This window comes from Seriola lalandi, unplaced genomic scaffold (assembly GCF_002814215.2).
Source record: "Seriola lalandi dorsalis isolate HSWRI2012SDOR001 ecotype SW California unplaced genomic scaffold, Sedor1 jcf7180002054518, whole genome shotgun sequence".
NCBI lineage: Eukaryota > Metazoa > Chordata > Actinopteri > Carangiformes > Carangidae > Seriola > Seriola lalandi.
In genome coordinates this window covers 278,802-302,346 of record NW_019525071.1, presented here as the reverse complement: position 1 = coordinate 302,346, position 23,545 = coordinate 278,802, and the positions used below count along the sequence as shown (strand labels likewise).

At 41.4% G+C, this 23,545-nt stretch overlaps 1 protein-coding gene across 2 annotated transcripts in view; it reads left to right on the top strand.

Moving 5' to 3' along the window:
• Nucleotides 1–23,545, top strand: part of krt222 (keratin 222) — a 28,595-nt gene that overhangs the window by 1,921 nt on the left and 3,129 nt on the right. The window contains exons 2-10 of one of the 2 annotated variants that reach the window (XM_023413690.2): nucleotides 4,415–4,584; nucleotides 5,040–7,365; nucleotides 10,630–10,712; nucleotides 11,602–11,755; nucleotides 14,035–14,328; nucleotides 16,583–16,708; nucleotides 17,538–17,758; nucleotides 21,710–21,930; nucleotides 22,035–22,137. In XM_023413690.2, the coding sequence (XP_023269458.1) occupies nucleotides 7,177–7,365; nucleotides 10,630–10,712; nucleotides 11,602–11,755; nucleotides 14,035–14,328; nucleotides 16,583–16,708; nucleotides 17,538–17,758; nucleotides 21,710–21,930; nucleotides 22,035–22,137 (1,391 nt within the window). In that variant the 5' untranslated portion in view covers nucleotides 4,415–4,584; nucleotides 5,040–7,176. Of the gene's footprint in view, nucleotides 1–4,414; nucleotides 7,366–10,629; nucleotides 10,713–11,601; nucleotides 11,756–14,034; nucleotides 14,329–16,582; nucleotides 16,709–17,537; nucleotides 17,759–21,709; nucleotides 21,931–22,034; nucleotides 22,138–23,545 lie in introns of both variants that reach the window. The other variant, XM_023413691.2, reaches the window with a different exon arrangement.

Here is a 23,545-nt window from a genome sequence, read left to right as displayed (position 1 = left end):
TGCTAGGACCTGCGTGTACTCTCAAATGTACATCCCCATTAGTTAGACCTTTAAAGTTGGATCAGTGCCTTGACCTTTTTGGGTTCATGCCTCGAACCAACACCTCAACTCGGATTTGAGTCACAACATGATTAGTTTAAGTGCTTCATCCAGTCCTACAGTGATTGTTTCGTGCCATGTTGTGGTTTGATCATATCCAGGCAGGTGTGTGTTGCCAAGTCTGTCATCCATCCATTATCTATACCCCTTATCCTTATAGGGTCGCGGGGGGGCTGGAGCCAGTCCCAGCTGACATTGGGTGAGGGCAGGGTACACCCTGGACTGGTCACCACTCCATAACAAGGCTGACATTCAGAGACAAACAACCACTCATGCTCACATTCACACCTATGGGCACTTTCATAATCGCCAATCAACCTATTGTGCATGTTTTTGAACCGTGGGAGGAAGCCGGAGCACCCGGAGAGAGCCCACACAGGCTCAGGGAGAACATGCAAACTCCACAAACTCCACACAGAAAGGCTCCAGGCCCAGGGTTCGAACCCTGTGAGGTGACAGCGCTAACCACTGGGCCAGTCTGTCAGCATGTCTTAATTAAGATTACCTTGATATGCTAAAGGTGTATCACACAAACTAATCACAAAAACACACAATGTTCACCGACCCCCAGTGTCAGATGACTGACTACAACAGTGTTTAGGTGTTCCCAAATATACATTGCACTTTTTAGCAATCCCCCTCTCTGTCTCCTACCTACCTTGTCATGACTACTATGCAAATAATGTTTTACTGGGCAGGTAAAAGTTGATCTTGGCAACAGTAGTGGTATACTCCTGGATAAACACATAAGCTATAAAAACTGTATTACTCTGTTTTTTATAGCAGCTGCCAAGCGCCCTTGTTTCAAAAACTAAGAGTCATTGTGAAACTGAATAGGCTCCTTTTCCCATGAAAAACGTTTGTTCTCATAAATCACTCAAATTGTTCGTAATTACCAGCTTGGACGATGTGAAACAGATAATTTAGAAGTGAGTAGCAGCTGTTAAACTGTAGTAAATGGGTGGACAAGTGGGTGCTGCCCCTTAATCAGGTGTTCTTAATCTGTTGTTCTTGATCATTTTTTCCCCTACCTTTCAAGTTATGTTCAACAACTGGAAAAATTAGGGAACCTCCAGTCCATCAGGTTTCTCTGACGTTGCTCACTCTGAAGCTGGCATGTATTATCATATACGCTTCTTTTGTTTACCAGTGTTTTACTGACAGAGGCGCTTAAAGTGAAGTTAGACTGAAACCGGATCTTAAATTATAGTTTAAACTAAGGTGCTTTTTAATTAGGGTAACACTGACAAAGGACATTACACCAGGCTTAATGTTTAACAGTCAAGCTTAAAAGAGCTATATGTAAGTTTTGCTATTGCTACATAGCCAACATTAGCATTAACAGCTGTATACTTACCAGTTTAGAGGAAACATTGCGAGTTCAGCATCAAACTTGATTCCTTTACTCGCCAAGATCTGTCTGTCTCCAGAGGTGGAAAGCAAAGCTCCAAAGCAGTGGCACTGATTAGAGGGAGTCATTTTAACATATTGTAATTGTAAATGCAACGATGGCTGAAACTCTCAGCAAGACTGGTAAATACAAAGCTGTTAGTGATAACATGGGCTTTGTAGCAAGAGCAAAACCTACAAATAGCTCTTTTAAAGTCAGGTTATAATGACATTGGAGTATAAACCAAGCTGGAGTTTAAGCCTGTGGGTGTTGCTCTGTCCCTCACAAAAATCACAATCACAAGTTGAGTTAGTTGTCTTGAGACACGGTTTCTTAATAAATTACTACATTCAGAAAACTGAAAACTATGTTAGTTCACTCAATAATGAAAATAATTCATAGTTGCAGCCCTACAAACAATATTTTACCATGATGGAGTAATTCATTTTGCATAAGAACTGGTTAAACTATAGATCTACAATAAGATATCATAACCATAATTTAAATACAGCACAGGAGTGTGCCAGACTTAGCACTTCTAAGCTATTGCACACTTGACAATTATAGATATGTGTCTCTGTTTTTAATACGTGTTTTTGTGTATTTAATGTGTCTTGCTTTTAATATGTGTCTGTCTTTTTTAACTTGTCTGTCAAATCCCCTTGACCAGAGGACAATGATATCTCACTCACATGTATTCAATTGTATATTATGGAAGTGAAAATAAGTCTGATTCTGATTTTTAATCTGGTGTGATTGAGGTATCTGTCCCAGAACGCCTTGTCATGGACAAACGGCATTAATAATTATGGTCATGTTGCCATGTTATCACATGCTGGAAGGTTGGATCAAACAAAGAAATGTCTCTTCTCAGTTTACACTCAGACATACAGATAATACACCCCCTCCACCAGCCCTTCTGCTGACCCAAGTAACTGCAGGTAAAATCATCAGGGACAAGGCCCTGACATGTTCAGCTGAAGTATTTGCCCATCCTCATTCTACGCAACACTGAGTGACATCTAAGTGTGGCACTCCTAGTGAAACTGTTTTATGAAGAGTAAGTATTGTGTAACCCTGGGGTGCTTTGCAAAATGTCAAACAAATCATGATAAGGATAATAGTTTTCGGGCTGTGCACCTGCACCTGCACTTCTTTTTAAATGTAACACAAATATTTAATGGTACAATTTAATGATAGGCCCAAATATAGTTATTTTTCCTTAGGGGTTTTAGGCTTTAACAAGTGTAAAATCAGTAGGGTGTATTATGTAAGGTGTGTTTTCCTGTTGCTCTTTTCTTGCCGTGGTCCTTCATTATGAGATGGCACAAAGCAGCAACCACAATGAATGTTAATGACAGATTCGTTAGCTAATGAATTCTGCTCTCTATGTAGTGTAAATTTCAACCAACTCTCCCAGCCAGTCAGGAGAACCCTGCCCAGTTCATGCCTGTGTGTCACATTAATTGGGCTGTTCGCTTCAGTTCCCTTCCTTGTGTAGTTGTACAACACCATCAAAGGTGTTTCCTTCATCTGTATGACATGTCTCCCAGACTATAAACTCTGAAATGTATGGTATGATGTCTGTCTGTTAAGATGACAAACCTTTCTCATCTAACACTGGTATGATCAGCATTCAAGTCGTAGGTGTGGAAATTTGTTTAATAGAGTTAAAAGGGTACATGACTGCTGAACATTAATGAGGTCAACCACTGATGTTGGTCTATAAGACCTGGTTCTCCAGACCGGTCGAGTTCCAGTTCCTATTGTGCTTGAGTTGAGTTCTTCCGCACTGCATTGGGAAAACCATTTGCACTTTGTGCAAAGAGGCATGTTTAAACAGGAAGGGGCCTTACCCATTGTTTCCACAATGGCAGCACTATTGACCAAACCATAAAAAACAGCCCCAGACCAAAGGTGCACACATACTTTTGTCCATATAGTGTTAGGTTATGACACGTGGTTAATACTGTGAATGTGAATGTGTCTGTCTGAACTGACTGTTCAGTGGATGTAGAAGAGCAGTAGCACATTCAGTCAACCAATCAGCAGCCAGTATGTGAATGACCAGTGAATATGTGTACATAACAACCAATGACTGATCCCATTGTTGACTACACAATTTATATTTTGTGTGAAAATACGCAGTGACTTTCATCAAGTGTCTAGGTAGATTTAACTTTAATTTTTCAAAATCTTTCAAAATCTTGAATAAATGTACTGGTGTCATGGATATGCAAATTAACACATGGTATAATTTCGCAACATCTACAGGCAGTAGCGATACTGTAGCTACTTTGCATTTAAAGTAGTTGGCAACAGGGCTAACCCCCTTACACATTACACATAGTCATTTGACCGATTGTTGACATAGAAATGTTAATAAGTGCAGCTTTAATGGTTTAATGATTATAATGATCATTTCAACAGAAATGTAAATGAGTGTTTAACATAGTATAGATAAATCCTGAAGGTTACCATCACACTGCAAGTCAAAGCACATGAGACATGCTTTAGCTGAACATAACCCCTACAGCAGAGTCTTGTAAGGAGTTTATGTGAAGATAATCTCTTCTGAGGTTTTGGATTCAAACCACAATACCTTCCAATCCAGAACTCAAGTAGCTTGCATAACAATATCATGTACAAAGCACAAAAAACCTCCTGGCATAGAGTTTTATAATTGTTATAGAATGGATCAGAAGCTATTGTGTGTTTTTACCAGGTGTTTCTTTTTTTTGTCGCCAAGCACCTTTATTAAAATGAGGAATAAATGAGAAATCAAAGAGCTACTTAGCGTCCACCCTTGAGGGGAAGAGTGGCAGGCGAATCTTAAGTCACAGGAGTCAGGCACAGCAGACTATTAAGACTGTTCAGTGTTAAACCCATAACCTGAGGCTTTCATTTGTTTTCATTCTCTTGTAGGTAGTGACCAACTCTGAAGCCTCCACGTCATCTCCTGAAATTTGCCTATCAAGTCACCACCTGCTTTTCCCCCTTTCCTCCTAAATGCATGACTCCCCTGGCAAAACACTCTTTCGAATGCAATACAACAAAGGCGATTTCTTGGATTGGAACATGACATCTAAAAACAGGTTTGGTAGCATTCCTTGTTTGCAGTCATAGCAAAAATCATCAGTCCCAGACACTCAGAATCCAGCTGCCTGGAACGCCCTGATGGGTGTTATTTTTCCTGCTAACATTATCAATCACCGTCACCAACATCACCACCTTCTTGCCAACAGGATGACACTTCACTCAAACGGTAATGGAGTGTAATGATGGTAATTTTCCCGGCGGTACTTTCTGGCATCGTTTGGTTAGTCTGGTTAGACTGTGTGTAAGAGCTTGTTTAACTATACTTGTGGGGTCTGACAGCTTTGTGGGGAGAGTCGGGTAGTGTGTGTGTGTTTGTGTGTGTGTGTGTGTGTGTGTGTGTGAGTGTGTGTTTAATAATTAAAGTTTCCACACTTTTCCTTTTGCTATCTATGATGGACATTTTCTCCCTCTCTCTCCCTCTTTCTCTCTCTATCTTTTTCTAACCATACAGGTGGATGAAAACTACAACCCTGGCAAACTCTTATCAAAACCCCATGAGAATGTCAGCTGGCTGCTCCTCATCTGTAATTTCAAGACAATACTTGTACAATGGTTGTAGCAGATAGCGCCGCAGGCCTTGTATTAGTAATCCCCACATCCTGGCAAAGCGATCTTTGTAAAGTACACTTGTTTACCCAATGAAGAAGTCATCTGATTAGCAAATCCTCAGATCGGGGGTTTGCTAACTGACAAAAGTGGCTCTTTGAAGTCAAAGTAGGCACAGAAACACATTAGATAAGGAAAGAATTAGATTCTCCAAACACTGAAACTGCATGTAAAAATAGATCCGGATTTAAATGTTACAATCACATTTAAAGGACCAATCACTACTTTTTTAACTTAATGAATTGTAGTTGTTGTGAGCAACCATTAAAGTGAGATTATGTAACTGAGATGAAAGAAGAAATATTATTTTATAGCGATAACAAATATATATATTAACAAAAGTCTATTTTCTTAAATTCTCCAGTACCACAGAACCGATTAAGATTTAAAATTTAGCCCTGGGGCCTGTCAAACGCCAGGTTTCAGTACCCATCCCTAGACAAGCATTAGCATGTTCCCAGATGTCGAGCGTGTTAATTTGTCTGTGACCTGATTCACCAACCAACCCTGTGACTTCATTTTATCTAATCATCAAGCTCAATTAAAGCACCACCTTCTACACATAATGCACAGATGAACTTGGTCTATGTGACTGGACCATTATGCTACAGTGACTTCTATCTGTGGCAAAAGTGACCACTGTTTAGCAGTATCAAAATGCAGAGCCACACTTTCTTTTTCTTTTTTTTTTCGATAGAGGACCAACCCATTTGTTTACATTTGTATCAAAGCTTAAACATTCAGTGGAATCCTGACACCACACCCGTAGCTTAACCAAACATACGTCTTATTATAATACCTTAAATATTTTCATAATATTACCGGTGTGTGACACTGCTGTACATGCAGTCTGCTGGCTGTAGAATATGCCTATGAAAATATACTGTATGCAAATTCCAGAGACAATAAACCCATAATGTGTCTGTGCTGAAAACATAGTGCTGTAGTTGTTGGGACATATCTGTGGACAGTGTATCTAAGGAAATACTGACACCACATTAGAATATTTAGAAGATGAAACCTTTGTCCCAGACAGTCAGACACAAACACTCAGTTATTCTCTAGAACTCGCCAAGACTGTTATTGAGCAAGAGTTCACTCTGCACAGAGTGTGTCTTACTTCACTTCAGGGCAGAGTGTATGTGGAAGCAGGCTTCACATTAATTATAGTACATGTAACCTCGTATTTAAGCACCACTCACATGTCCTGTCACTGTGTCTCCCTGAACATTCGCTCCACAGCTTGTCTCCCTGTTTGAAAGCGGCTCAGTAATCCTGGATCAGAGAGCACAAAGGGCCCCAGAGTGCTGGTGATGTAAGCACTGTGTCCAGTGCCTACCCCACTGCTCTCTCCTCTCCAAAATGCGGTTTTGGGTGGTGAGGTGGGACAGGGAGGACCATCCGTATCGTGTCTGAGCCTGAAGACTACAGACTGACGTACAAGCAGTGACACTGGCAAGGTAATGGCAGCCTGTGCTGTGTCTCAGGGACCTGCTGCTGCTGATGACCTGGATCACAGTGGGAAGGGAAAAAGTGTTGACCAGCTTGCTGTAGAGGAATGTGGCTAAGCTGTGGTGAGTGTTGGGTCGGCTCAGTGTGATCAGGCAAATAGACCGAAGGACCTTTGCTACCTGTTACCACATTTACTGTGCTTTATTCGTGGAAGGCCACCTTGTTTCAGGTGAGTATCGCTGGGTAAACATTTACCTAGTAAACGCCTCTGGCAGCGTGTGATCTCAGACTGGGTGGCAGATTGTTTGCTGTGAAAGTTCTAACTTAATATTGCTGTGTATGCATTGTGCAGCAAACATAGTAAGTCTGCTGGTCGCGAACTATCTGAATGTTTTGACCATCACAGGCTCAACCTGCTGTGCCTGTGAAATTTGACTGAGTGGAGATATCAGTGGCTCATTGTGTGTGTGTGTGTGTGTGTCGTAAACACGTGGGTGTGCACTCTGTCAGGTCAGGCATCTGTGGACTTGATGCAGGACTCCAGTCAAACGATGTGGGGTCTGAACGCCCGCTTGAAGGGCTTCCTGGAGCAGGTGAACAGGCTGCAGGAGGCCAACCGGCAGCTGGAGGCTCAGATAGCCGAGTGGGGCATCAGGAATGCCTCACGTTCCCAGGACTGGTCCCAGCAGGAGCAGACTGTGAAGGAGCTCCGTGCCCAGGTCAGACTAACATTTGTCGACATTTTTAATCATCAGTAGAACTATTGGAAAACTGTTGGAAAATGCACATCTCTTTGCCAGATAAAGGCACAAAGCAGATGTAGCAAAAATGCTACAGAGTTATTTTTTCCACTCAGGCTTTATGATTATGCTCATTCTCCATTACATCAGCTCGAGGCCGTCTTGGCCGGCAGAGAACAGGGGCAGGTGCCTATTGTTCAACAGTAATGACTGCGGTGAAAACAGGGACACAGTCAATTACCAGTGTTGATGACAGCTGCATGCAATATGTCAACAGTGTCAAATACAGGCCAGATAAGGCAGCTTAATGGCAGTGGTGCAACGATGGTTTGAGGACAGACGCCGCAATGCTGGCTCTGCTTTTAATCAGTAAAAACAACAGCTTCCTCAAATTCATAAAGTTGCTGTTGGAGCTTGATTGGGTTTGAAGCTATAAAAGATTGATTGATCTGTTAATTGTAGATCATTTTGATGTTTTTTTCCTATTAGCTAGTAAGAGAGAATCAGCAACCTAGTCTTGATATATGAAACCATTTTCAAAACGAACTTGATACTGAAGCTCATTTGTCATCAAGATAAAAGTTGACATTCTGAAGAAACACACCTTTGAAAAGGGAAATTCAAAAGCAATGTACCAAGAAAATGACATGTAAGTACCCAGATTGTACAAAAGCCCATGAGGTGAGAGGTAATGACACATCAAACAAACTTGCTGCAGAGGATTAGGAGCATATATGTGTCTAATTAAGCCTGGATCAAAGCCAGAGAGACGCAGCAAGAATGCCGGACGTCACACACAGAAAGAATGTGGAAATCTTTACTACCTTAAAGGTTGTTCCGCTCAGTAGACCATTAACGCCAACCAGTACGGTTGCTCACATGACTTGACCTGATGGTTTTCAACCGCTGCTTGGTGTTAGAATCACTTTCTGCTTGAAGCACACAAAGGTGTTTTAATGACTCCCTTGTTTCTCGTTGCATACCATGTCACTCAGCTTTGACAGATGAGCCCACAACCATGACAGGCACAAGAGAAAACCCTGCTAGTTTAATTGCTCACCAATCCACAATAATGGGTGTATACTAATGTTTATGGTATAAATGTTATGGAATATTCCATGTTATCTTTGTCTTTTCCTCAACATGGGTGTGTCTTGTTCTTAAAGTGTTGCACTCCTAAGAAAACAAAGGGAAATTAGGGTGTGTTAACATTTTTATGTAGGTGGTTAAATATGAGGAGCCATTTGGTTTTTGTAATATCCAGATGGCTTTTTGGCCTAAACGGTGAGAATCAAATGAAAAAAGTCTGCTGCCTTTGCTGAACATATAAATACAGTTTGTTGGCTGTGTTGAAGAAAGATGCTGGCTGTGTTTCATGTACAGTATGTATAGAACAGTATGTATACAATATGTACTCTTTAGCATTGATAGACCATCTGAGCCTGCAGGTGAGGTGAAGTGAGGTGAAGGGAGACAAACACTATGCACAATGCCGATTTGTTTTGAACAGAGGTACAGTTGTTGCTGTAAAGGGTTACAAGACTCTCCAAAGGGCTTTTAGTTTGAAATTTGGGATACAGGAAGTGGATACATGTGAACACATCCAACGAGAAGGAGAATATGGCCTAAAATTGGGTTCAATAAGATTTTGAGCTTGTAAAATGATGTTCATAATGATGTTCACAAAAAAACAGAGTTTACAGTTGTAAAGCTGTCAAATAAATCTGCAGGAGAAATTCAGTTTCATGTGTAGAAAATATTTGTATTAAAAAAAAAAAGACAAAGTTCCCACACTAGCTGTGTCTCAATTCAGGGGCCAAACCTTGTAGACTGCTTAGTCCGAACCAAGGTGAGACGATCTGGTCTACGGAGGATTTCGTATTTTTCCACAGCCGCTAATTGGAGCTCACAGAAGAGACAGTAAGAAGAGAAAAGTAAAGAGAGGAGAGAGAAAGGTATATTTAACTAGCTAGTTTCCCCAACAGCACAATAATCATATCGCATGTAACATACAATTTATTGCTTGTGTTAAACACAATAAGTATTACTCGAGCACATGTCTTCAACTTGACAGTTTAAAAGATGTACATGTGGTGATTTTACTTTCTTTCCACTGCACATACAGTGATGCACAGGCTGAATTCCATTTAGCAGCATCAGTTTCAGGATCCTGGTATAATTCACTTACTGCGACCCTTGAACTGAGACATTTTTAATCTTATTAGTGACACTTTTGCTTTTTCTGCTATGACAAGTTAAAATGTCTTTTGTGAAAAAGGCCTTTTGAATTATTGTCTAGACAACAAACATACACGTGGAACTGAAAAGTAACTTGTCATAATGATACAGGACATAATGTTTGAGATCTCAGTTTGAGCCCATTTCACTTTCAGTGTTAGAGAATACAGCCTTCCATCTGAACACAACCTCCTGTTTGTTGGATATCATACACCCACCACCTTGCTTAAGGATGTTTTTCCCACCATCGGCCATGTTATTTTAGAATTTTTTAAGAATTATTTGGCCTCTGGCTCTTCAGACTGTTTTAAACATGCAGTTGCCATTGCTCATCCAATGTGGACGCTCTATCCTGAAGTAATTACAGACTTTTCCACAAATTGTCTTTAATCAAAGGTTCTTGAGAAAGTAATCTCATCCCAATTGACATCTTTTATGAACAGAAATAATGTTTCTAATAGTTTCCAGTCTGATGTCAGAGCCCACCATAGTACCGGGACAGCTCTTATCAATGTTACCAATGACTTGCTATTATTGGTTGCTGACAATGGTTACTGCTCACTTTTAGTTTGATATGGTCGATCATAGTATCCTCCTACATTGGGTGGAAACACGGGAAGGCATTAATGGCTCGGCCCTTACACTATTAAACTATAATATTATCATTATTGTCATTATTATTATCATTATTATTATCATTATGTTTATTATTACCATCATTATTATAATTATTATAATTATTATCACTATTATTATTATTGTTGTTATTATTGTCATAAATCAAAATACAGTATTTGCAAGTGGTGATGTAGGACATGCATCATTCAATGCTCATAAATGCATTCAAGACTTTTACTTCTCTTCTTTAATGGACTTCTGTAATGGCCACTGCCAGGCCACCTCACCAGTTTATCATAGAACAAAATCTCTTTGACAGCTAAAAAACTGCATGTTGTCTTTGCACTTTCCTTGATCTAATCTGATGTTATTGTGCTAAATTTTCAGGTTGGTAAACTGCTGATGGAGAACGCCCAGCTGGCATTACAGTCTGACAGCATGAAGTCCAAAGCTGCTGCTGTCCAGGCCAGGTCAGCTGTGTTTGGCTGTTGTTTTCCTGAAAGCTCTAACACTCCCCTCCCTCACTCAATACAGGCGAGCCCTTATTGATCATCATATTAGGCATGAGATCACATCCCATAAGCATGCACTCATTCATACAGTTTATATTCAGTGATCAGATAAAAATACAAGTTTCTGCCAGGAAAAGTGTGGGATTATCAATACTGAGCCATAAAACACCACAATATGCAAAACAAAGCTGTGGAATAACTATCAACAGTTTCCTGTTTTCATCCTGCTGCAGTGCATTTCTAGTCCTCTGTTATCTAACTCAGGCCAGTTCCCGCTCCTGTGAGCCAACCTGCATATAAATCCAGGCCGGGCTTTGTGCTGCGTCTGCAGTTTCACTTATGTATTGATGCAGAGTGACACTGAGCCCACCACCACCCCTCCTTCACACACACACACACACACACACACACACACACACACACACACACACACACACACACACACACACACCACCCCTCTGCTGTCAGCCATTAACCCATGAAGGACAGTGGCAACGCACTGGAGCTTGAAATAAATACACCTGTTCTATTTATAGCTCCACCTGATGTGTCTCCTGACCAGCTGAGTGTAACTGTAAAATTCTGGACTGTGCTTATGCAACACTTAGGATGATGTCTAGTTCTTTTTACTTGTAGTTATGATTTCACAGGCATAGGTGGTCGGTGTATGATTATTAGCTATTATTGCAATCTCTTTCAGATCAACTTAAAATGGATACTTGGCACGACTTAAGAATGTATCACTTTAAATAAATGTATCTTCTCCTATATGATTGTCTTGACTGTGACATATTACCTCCCTTTCTTCATATAAGGTTTATAAAATAAACCCCTGTTGGCATTGCAGGTGTGAAACAGAGGAGCGCAACACCCGGCATCTGGAGCAACAGGTGGCTCTGCTCAGGGAGTCAAAGACGAAGGCAGATCAGAGCAGCATGACGCTGCAGGCAGACTTTCACCGTTCCATGACAGAGCTGCAGAAGATGCACCAGGAGTATGAGGTCACTAAATGTACTGCAAATGCTCATTATGACATCTTTTTCTGTGGTTTCCCAGCTCGTCTGTCTGCCTGTTTTACTGTACCGACATCTTTCTATCTGCCTGTCACACTACAACCTTTTTTATTTTGAAGCACACTTTTTTCATACATGCAATAAAAATCACTTTACCATGAGAGCCTGACAGTGGAAAGTGGAAGTGAAAGCTTTGCTTGGTGGAGGATTTGTGTGCCTCAGTATCTCTTGAACCTTGCAAGCAACACCATGTGGCTGCAAATATGAGACATGTTTGGGTCAGTGTCTTGTGGACAAGAGCTTGTTGCAGGACCGACTGAGTTGTTTTAGACATTAGGTGAAATCACCTGGTTAACTGGTGGACAGGGATGGAGCTTCTTTTTGAAGTTTGCTGGAGATTGAGCAGGTAGAGATTGTTGGACTCACTTATATTTGCTCTAGAACCAAACACCTATTAGGACTGGTCTCTCTTCAACTCAGGGGTAACACAGGCTGAAAGGCACTCACATACCTCGAGCAGGCTCTCATGACAGAGGGTTGTATTCAGTCTTCTCAGAGAGATCATTGCAGACGAAGTACCACGGGTGTACAGAAACATTAATGTTAGTAATAACATCCAGAGGGCAGTGATTGGGAGGAATCGTCTGATCTTGTCTTAATCCAAGTGCGGAGTAGAGCAGATTGGACAAGTGAGTGACTTGAAGCAATATTTTCTTCACTTGTGAAGAAAAGTGCTGAAGTTTTAGTTGGTAATGAGTTAGATCAGATAGTGGGAAGCCTGCTCTCTACATTGGTTGAAATAATTTAATCTAGTTTTCCTTTTAAGAAAGTTTTTTTTGTTTATTTTGTTTGTAAAACCGTGCACATACAGTGTTTATTGGGCATGCTACTCGTATGATAGATAGATAGATAGATAGATAGATAGATAGATAGATAGATAGATAGATAGATAGATACTTTATTTATCCCCTAGATTAAATTCATCTTTACATCATTCTGGCCGCCAATGAAATATTTCATATTTCAAGTACTTAATGGATTGACATAAAATTTAGTCCGTTTCCCCCCAGGATGGATTTTAATAATTTTAATGATCCCTTAATTGTTCATCCAGCACTATCTTCTGGTAAAAATGATACTGATTAGGTGCTGTTCCATTAGCCTTTACTCTGTGTTTAGTGCAAATGGCAAATGTTAGCATGCTGACACACTTACTTAACTAAGATGAACATGGTAAACATTGTACCTGCTTACCATTATCATGTTAGCATTAGCATTGCAAACATGCTAATGCATGCTGACATTAGCGTTTAGCTCAAAGCTGAATGCTATTGCCGAGGTCCAGCCTCACAGAGGTGCTAGCATGGCTAAGACTCTGCGACTTGCTTTGTACTATAGTGAAATTGTGATATAATGTGCTTATTACAAGCACACAAGTCTGAGTCGAATCGATAACAGCTGGTTAGCCAGAAGCTACATGAGGCCTGTGAGGATCCATTTGTCACCTAAACATTGAGCCAGTTTGGTATGAGATACCAAAATACGTTGGTAGTACCTCCCCTTCCGCTACGTAGCGAAGATGGCGACCAGAGGGTGAGAAATGTCCATCATTCCAAACTCAACTTTTTGACCATTTGGGGTGAACGTGTGTGTGTGTGTGTGTGTGTGTGTGTGCGTGTGTTTACACGCATGTGTGACTAAAACATCTCCTGATTCCTCTCATCTCTTCACTCTTACCTCATCTACCCCTCCTCTTTCCACCCCCCCTTATCTTAATTTTCTCATTCCTGCTGACTAATGCCTCCTCCCCTCTCCTACTTTCCTGCATATACACACATATATACACACATACATACACACAAGCGCACACACACACACACACACACACACACAGACATGTATGTAGGGCTCAATGACCAATTTTTCTTTTTCTCCTGCCTCTGCATTGCGTTGACTGCCTCGCTGCCCTCTGCCATACACACACACACACACACACACACACACACACACACACACATTCTCTTGCCCTTTTTCTCCTTTGCATTCACTCAGACTGTAAGTCAAACTAATTTCATCTCTCTGTCTTGTTTTTCTTTTGTACTTCTATCCCTTTACATCATTCACTATCTTCTCACCCTATCTTTGTCTCCCTCTCTCTCTCTCTCTCTCTCTCTCTTTCTCTCTCTCACTCTCTCTCTCTCTCTCCTTCTCTGTCTTTCTCTCCCCCCTCCCTCCCCCTCTTGCTCCTTCTGGTTGGCTGTTTGCAGGCAGCCCAGGCTCTGCAGCTGCAGCGGGCCGGCTCCTGTGATGCCCTGTTAGCAACAACCACAGCAGCAGCAGCAGGAGGGGTGGAGGAGGATGGCACAGGGATGGAGCTCACCCAGCTCCTCGACCGAATCAGAGCGCAGTGCGACCATAACAGACTTCCCGGCCCTGGTGAGAGACACCATGGCCTGGGCGCAGTCTCAAATCCACCTCCCGGCTTGGTCGGGCCTAGCCGCTCTGGAGCCGGAGCTGCAGCAGCAGCATCATCCAGAACACACAGAGGAGCTCTCAGTGAGGTATGTATCTCATCCTGCATCTTCACTTCATCTTTTTTTTCTCTGTACCTCTCTCGTGTTGTCCTGGCCCACCGCCAGACAGACACACCCTCAAGACCAACTCCAAGCCATAGGCAAGGCTGACTGATGTATGTGCTCGACTTGAGTAAAATGGTTAGTGGTGTGTTTGATGACTGTGTTGAAAGGATGTAAGCTTAGGACACATGAGCCTCTCCCTCCTCTCTGCGCTCTCTGTGTATGTGTGCGTCTGTATATGCTTGCTTGCAGCTTTTTGCATGACTTAGCATGATTGCAGTCTCACTCTTTTCATCTACATACTTTACTATTACAGTAGTGTGTTACAACATACGATCAGTTACTACTCTGTGTGAATGATTCCTGATCTTCATTAAATATTTATGAGCCAAATTACAACCGAAGCATTCTCATCTATCCTGCAGATTTGTTTTTATCCTTCATCTAATAATAGCAGGACTTACTGAGCTGAAGTAGGAGCTTTTCTATTGTATTATTATCCCAGTGTTCCTGTGCCACAGCACAATGACTTTGGTCTGACAGTGACAATAAAGTGCTTTCGCCAAGGGCCGCAAGCGACCACAGTGCTAAATCAGAGCAGGTTTTATGAAATGCTGTTGTTTACATCAGACCCACTCTGTCTGTCCTACTAAGGTAACCTCTGCACAATGCTGCAGTTAAATACCTGCATGATGTCCATAATAATATCGTATATAAATAATATACACAGGAAACCTGTTCTCCCTGTGAACAGTTTTTTACTTCCTACTTCCATGAGTTGCAAAGGCTGGGAAGTAAAGTGCAAAACCTGATGCAGACACCACCATAATTTTCAATGACATTAAAGCTCTTTTTAAGTTTAAAGCTGCCATGTGGAGTTTTCTTGCAAACAAACAAAAGTTCTAATTACATTCAGTGTTTCTCACCGAAACATGCTGTGTATCCGTGAAGTATGACAAACATGTGGAATGCATTGTGTTGCTTTATAACATTTGCAATACAAATCAGGTTTATATATATATATTTTAAATCCTGCTTTGTTTACATCCGTGTATGATAGTTTGCCTTCTTCTTCTACACTGACTTTGTAGGCGCATCACTACATTTCATTGCCTGTTTTGCTGCATCATGAACATGTGTCCTGAAGCATGGATATGATATTAACCCAACAGGAGCATTACTAGTGGTGAAAATCTCCACAGGGTACCTTTAAATTGTTCAGATATAATCTCTGTAATGGTATATAATATAAACTGTGAATCAGCAACAGTATATACAGATGTACAAACACCAGACAAGTGATGTCTGAAATATAACCTGAGATACTTAAGTATCTCTTAATTAAGTATTTTTATAGTGAGTTATTTTTCTTGGATCTAAATACATCCTCCACCGCTATCTGAGATGACAGATGGAATGATAATTCAACTCCCTCTGAAACTTAACCCCAAACAGTAAGTTCTTGAGGAAAATGTCTGATATAACCAGTAATAAATTGCTGATGTTGCTGATATTCTCTGCCTAAATTTGCCTACTGCATAATTCTCTTATTAATTAAATAACATTTAATGCAGTTAAAGAGAAAGAGAGAATCATTGGACTAAGAAATCAGACAATAACTTAGATATAACACGGAGGAGTCAACCTGTTTTGTTTTTACTGTCAAAATATTGTCATAACTGTGCTGAGACAGTTTGACTGCTTCACTGCATTTGAAAGAGGACAAAGATGAATGGTTTGAAAGGCCTAACAGCTGTACAGTGTGTTAACACAACTCGTACGGTACAGCTGTGTGTACACGCAGGCTTGCATGTCTGCTCCACTGTCTGTTTACTTAAACTGAAGTGCACACTATCAACAGCACCACCTGAGGCTGCCTCTCCACTGGCTGTTTGACTGAGTGCCAGTTACCCATAAGGTGTGTGTCAGTGCGTGAGGTGGTTGTATGTGCTTCTCATAAGGCCTGACTTGTTTATCTGGTACAGACGTTCATTTCAAGAATTAACCATTAGCACACGAACACATTTGGTAAACAGTTATTTGGTTAGAAACGCAGTTCTTCTATCTTATCTCAAGGTTAAAGACTTGTGTTGTTGTGTTTGCTAGTGAATAGAATTTAAAATGAGTGAGAGAGTGTGTGTGTTCGGCTGCGTGTGTTTGGCTGCGTGGGTGGCGGTGGTGGTGCTGCTGGGGTTCTTGTACCTCTTTTAAAGTGTGTGATCCCCGTCACCTCACCCAGGAGGAGGCAGCGTGGGCTCAGGTGAGCCTCGGCGGCGCTGCCCTGAGGGAGGCGCGGGCCGAGCTAGCTGAGGCCAGGAAGCAGTGGCACTCCCTGCAGGTGGAGATTGAGACTCTGCATGCCTTGGTAAGACACACATCATCACGCATCACCAGGGCTAACTCCCCAATTATCACACAACTTGAATCCTATTAATCTTAAGTATTGGACAGAGTAGAATCCAAGATGAAAAGTCAGGAGATCACCAAAGTTATTAAAAATCCATCCTGAATGTCTGCACCACATTGACAGTTCATCCAATAGTTTTTCAGATATTTCACTCTAAACCACAGATGTCAGCCTCATCATGGTTCTAGCAGAAAAGTCAGCAGATCACTGAAGTCAGTAGGATTCATCCCCCAGGGACCATGATTGTCTGTACAAAACTGAACCGCAATCAATTAAACAGACTTCGTCAGTCTGGACCAAAGTGATGGAGAGACTGATAGGCATTAGCGTCCCGAGAGCCTGGCTGCTGGCATGATGAAAAACCAATAATGTAACAACCTGTTTACAATGAAATAAAATGTTGAGTAACTAATGTAACTTTAATCTTATAATTACATATATTACATACATAAACACAAGATATATATTCTTTGGTGGTTATCACATTTGAATTTAAATTTTAAACAATAAATAATATGATATGAATGATTGCAAGTGTTTCATGGATACATTTTTCATAAGCTTCAACATTTCACATCCTCAAACATGAATTTGTACTGTTGCACTCCTGGTGGTGGGAAGCCAGTGAGGGATTATGTTCACTATACTTACTATACTATATTATAACATTATTAGTTTCAACACGCTTCTATGAACCCAGTGTTATTTAAAAACATAAATATTATAACTGTATATTATATAACTGCCCAGGCATTATGCTAATAGCCCCTGGCCTCTTGCTGTCCAGGAGAAAGGCCTGGAGAGCTCCTTGCAGCACACCCAGCGAATGTACTCCAACCAGCTGCAGGACCTTTCCCAGGTGATCGTCGGGTTGGAGAGTGAACTGGAGCAGGTGAGGGATGGTCTGGCCACCCAGCGTCAGCGCCACAGCCAGCTCCTCAACACCAAGATGAGGCTGGAGCGAGAGATCGCCACGTACCGACGTCTGCTGGAGCGGGAGGAGGGCAGGTGAGAGCAAGAGGCAGAGAAAGGGATGGAAAGATTAGAGGAACCAGGAAGGAATAATTCTGTGGGAATTTTGTGGTTTTAGTGTCAAACAGGAAATAAATTTTTACTTTTCAGTTGAAAAGGATTCCTCTGAATACTTGCAAGGGAAAAGTATACATCACACACACACTCATAAACTGACATAAGTAAGACAGAAACTTGTTCCTCAGCACTTGACAGTAGTTAACAAAATTATTTCTTAATCATGTCTTTTATTTGGCTGTCAGACAGTGTCATGTGTTATGTGTTGTGTCTTACCCTGGATTAGGTGGATTTGATCTGTATAGAAAATGAAAATCCACAATAATTGATGGTCAAGACAAACTAAGGCTGTAGAGTCCTCCCACACAACAGAGTGACATGCAGTAACGGTGATTGGAAATTGAACATATATGTTTCATAGAAAGCACAAACAATAAATTAAGTGAAGCTGACAAACTTTCTGCCACTGAATTGTAACCTAAAAATCCAGCTTTGTCTGTAATCAAACAAGATGATAGAACCCAGACAGTCTGTCAGCATCACGCTGTTTTATTAGGGAATGTTCCATTCTTTTTCCATGGCCTTTAATTATCCTCACATGCAATGTGGACTCACATCAACCTCCAGTGCAGTTTCATACGTTTGCTTGCGTCAACCATATGATTGTAATTTTATAGTTTGTGGAAGGTAATTTTGTTTTATGACTCCTGTAAGGGGTAACAGAGTGATTGATGTGCCGCTTTTGGTTTTCCTCATTTCTTTAGATTGCAGAAGCTTTTCATTCCTAGTCTGACTTTGACTGATGTTATTGATGCAAGGAGAGACAGGACTTGGCATCTGAAATTTGCATTGTTTGTTCATATTTGAGAAGGGTGGCGACTGAGTGGGTAGCAAGCGGAGGCTCAAAGGGCTGTGTGACAAATACAAGAAAGAGAAGAGAACATCCTCATACAGTAGAAAAGAGTCTTTCTTACTGAAACATCAACAACCATATAACCACAGAGGTTTCTGAGTTGGGTATGTCTGCAAATTCACCAAATAAAGGGCACAAAAGATGACTCTGATGATCCAGGCTGTGCAAAGAGAGATCATGTGTATTCATGGTTGAGGACTCTTTATCCCCACCACATGAAGACACACATTGGGGCTAATATTTTAGCACAATGCTAAGATAACAGAATCAAGTGTCTACAGCCTCGTTAGTAGCTCTGTGAGGCAGCACCTATGCACAGTCGTGATCACAGTGAGAATGAAAACATGCTGATGTGTAACAGGCATAATGTTTACGGTGCTCATCATATTAGCATGCCAACCTTTGCAATGTAGCAGTAAACACAAACTGCAGCTGAAGCTAATGGGAATGTTGTAAGTTTTGCAGATATTGAGTCATTCCCTGATGAAAACTCAGAGGATAGCCAAAGTTACTACAATTCATCCTGAGGGGAACATGAATGTCTGAGCCCAAGGTGAATAAGTAAAAACTAAAACATAGTCATATAAAAATAGTATAAAATAAAATATTAATAATAATACTAAAGACCTAGTAAGTGATTACAAAAATGTACAAAATGCAAATGTACAAAAAGTAGAATCGCCAGGACTCTTTAACATTAGCATACAAAGTTGAAAGTGGGGAGAGTCCTGTCCAGTTGAACTCACAGGGATCATGAAGAAAGCACTGGGGTGCAGAGTCCAGTGTCTCACAGAGATGGAGTGGATAACTTTACACGCGGTTGCAGGGTTGTAAAAGGGGGGTGTAAACGACAACCAAAATAAAACAAGATCCGAGTTCTTGAATGGGATGCTACATCTCTTCAATTAATTTGTTTTATCCCTTTTCCTGCCTCTCGCTAACTGCTGTTCATGGATGGTATAATTAGGAAAAGTACTGTTAGGAAAACACAGCCCTGCAAGACAGACTCTTACTCTCTGTCTGTCTTGGGGGCATCAATGACATGCCCTAGCCAGCATAATTGATGTTGGATGATTACTGTCACAGTACTCTTGTTGGTTTTAGCACACGCCACTGTAATTCTACTGGTGCGTTGCAGACTTATATGGACCATTTGATGTTCCTTGATGTGTTGGCTGTGGGTGGTCCAGGCTTTGTAGACAACTTTCATTGGAAGATCCTCCAGCGTAGGTTCCCAAAGTCTCATTCAATCTGGTTTTGTTCAAGAGCCAACAGTAGAGACAGAAGAACTAAAGTTCTTTTAGGTTTAGGAGTATAAGCATCATCATCGACATATTGCAGCTCAAGAACTTTCTCCCTACAAAGCCGAGTGGTTGGTGCCCCCTTGTATAAAATAGAAATGCAGCTCAGGTGCCTCCCATTTCTCCTGATCATCATTGAGATGTTTCTGTGCCTTGATTGGAGTCCACCTGTGGTAAACTCAATTGATTGGACATGATTTGGAAAGCCACACACCAGTCAATATAAGGTCTCACAGCTGACAATGCATATCATAGCAAAGTCAAAGCAATGAGAGTTCAGAGACAGGACTGTGTCGAAGCACACATCTGGGGAAGTCTACAAAAGAATTTCTGCTGCATCGAAGGTTCCCAAGAGTACAGTGATTCTTACATTGAAGTTTGGAACAACCAGGACTTTTACTAGAGCTGGCCAACCAGCCAAACTTAGCAATAGAGAGAGAAGGGCCCTTGTAAGAGACATGACGAAGAACACATTGGTCAGTCTGGCTGAGTTTTAGAGATCATGTGTGGAGATGGAAAAAACTTCCGTCAGGACAAACATCTCTGCAGCACTCCACCGATATGGGCTTTATGGGAGAGTAGTCAGAAAGACATCTCTCCTCATTCAAAGACACATGAAAGTGTCTGGAGTTTCAGACTTTGAGAAACAAGATCTGGTCTGATGAGACCAAGATTGAACTGTTTGGCCTCAATTCTAAATCATGTCTAAATCATGTCTGGTGGAAACCAGGTAGCATGGCGGTGGCAGCATCAGTGTTTTCAGAGGTAGGGACAGGGAGACTGGTCAGGGCTGAGACACAAAGCTGAATAGGGCAAAGTACAGAGTTATCCTTAATGAAAACCTGGTCCAGAGTGCTCAGGACCTCAGACAGAACCAAAGGTTCACCTTCCAGCGGGACAATGACCTTAAGAACACAACCCAGACAATGCAGGAGTGACATAGGGACAACTCCATGAACATCTTTGAGTGGTTCAGCCAGAGCTCTGCCTTGAACCTAATGGGACACCTCTGGAAATACCAGAAAATGGCTGTCCACTGATGGTCCCCATCCAGACTTTCTAAACTTCTGTTTTCACTGTGTCATTATGGTGTATTGACTGTAGATTGATGAGGGAAATTTTGATTTAAATCATATTTGTGTAAGGGTGTAGAATAACAAAATGTGAAAAAGGGGTCTGAATACTTTCTGAATGCACTGTGCTCATTATTCATTTTGGCTATGATTACTCTATATCAGTGTTTCCCATACTGTGGGCCAGGGCCCACTGGTGGGACACAAAGGTATTGCAAGTGGGCTGACAAATCATTTGCAAAACAGCACAGTTTTGGTGAAAATATGTAATAATAAAAAGATAAAAGTATGAATAATGTTTTTAAATGTTTTTAAATGAAATGATCTTTAAAAACATTGAAAATGTTGAAAACCACATTATATACTTGTTTCCATGGAAAAAATAGAAAATGGATAGCTGGTTAGCAACAGGAAATATTAAAAGGAAAGAGTCAAGAAGACAGATAATCAATTGACGAGAGATCTCTACCCAGTTAAACAAAATAATCATTCATTAAAATAAAAAGTACCTTTCCTTTGGCCTCTGTAATGTTTGGATCGGAATGTCGGATGTGGGCCGTCAACATTTATGAGATTTTCAAGTGGGCTGTGAGTTGGAAAAGGTTGGGAACCACTGCTCTATATGCTACCCTTGTGGCTGCAGGTACATGGGTCGTGAAGGGCAGCCGATGAGTCTGCGACCCTGGAGGTCTTCTGTGGTGGAGCTGAAGGAGAATGGGCTGGAGAACGGTTTCAGTGACCCTGCTGTTAGTCCGGATGAACCCAAGTCTGAGCCTCTGCCTGAAATACCGTCACTCCTCCCAGCAGAGAATGGGATAAAGAAAAGCATACTGCATAGACAGCAAAGCCTTGTGATACTCACAGGTAAGACACACACATACACACACACACACACACACACACACACACACAAATGCACTCACACTCTTACTGCAGTCATGTCTTGTTATGATTTGTTGTTCATTCAGAGCCAGAGCAAGATAAAGACTTGCCAATCTCCACCGTGAAGACTCAGGAGATTCTTCAGGGCAATGTTGTGCGGGAGAGTGCAGAGGGTCACGGCACCATCGAGTAAGTATTGATCTTTGTGCCCCTCATTGACCTGTAGTCAGCACCTCTGCTTCAGTTTGAAATGTAGGCAATTTTTAGCAGCAGGTTTTAACAGGATCACTTTGTAGTGCACTTTTACAGTACGCAGATAAATGCCTTTTTACCTACGAAATAACATAATTTCTAGTTGGGTTAATCTCCCAAAGCCTTAACATCTCTCAGTTACACACCTCAGGCTTTAACTCAGTAAGCTTTTTATTGACTCATTTTTTCATGATGACACAATCATCCATGTCCTCGCCACTCCGGCGACGTCTGGTCCCGCAGACAAGATGTACAAACTCTTTTTACTATGTCATACACGTTACAAAAGCATAAAACATTTAGTTGGCTACACAGGTTCCCATGAGTAATTCATCACAGCACTGCATGGGAATTTTTCTTTCTTTAATGGCTTGTGTTTGATGTGGAGATACCCGCCTGGTGTGGAGTCTTCAGGGTGTGGCACCTATTATTGTTGGATGAGACATGGGTGGAATTCTTTGTTTATGCTTCAGGTGTTACCAGCCACACACAGACACACACACACACAGACACACACACAGACACACACACACACACACACACACACACACACACACACACACACTTGCATAATGCCCACAGAGAGCTACACATGCACAGCCACTACCAGCCCAGGGGTAAGTGTGTATTTAAAGTTATGGGCATTTTATGAACTTCAGAAATTAGGATAATTATTCCAGCGCACATTAGGCATGGCAGGGTGTTGTGGTGTGTTTTGGAGGGCCTCTTGCACATTTTGTCCCAGCAGCCGTTTAATTATTTAGCTCAGATTACTTGCTTTTGTCGTTTAACTGTGATCAGCAGGTAGTGCAAGTCACTCCAGCCAACAAATGTTATTTTGTCTGGATGTTCCCAAAATCATTCATGTATGATTCTTCCACCGACAGGAAGTATTATCTTATTGAAAATACTCCACTCGTGTGGCTCAGTCAGTCTGCAGGTATCGATGGAACCAGTGTTTGCCATCTGAATTTCCACTAAACCATTACAGCCCCCCAGTAACATTGCTGTGTTTTCTGTTGCAGTATGGACGAGTTATTACTCTTTAAAGCTGCAAATAAATATTTTACACAATGGAATAAATGACAACATGTAATATGAGAGGGGTCACCTGACTCTGCAGCTCACCTCAGCTCTACAGACCATTTTAGCATCTTTTAGCTCATTGTTTTAGTTTAGTCTCAACACTATCATCAGCCTTGTTTCCATGAGGAGCAGCTAGCTTGTTAGTGACCAGCTAGTGAACATAGTTATTTCCCTTAGGAGTTGGTGAAGACCAAAATAGAGTGAACAGGATATTGAACACTGGACTTGTCAAGGGGCCAGAAAAACATGACTCCAAATG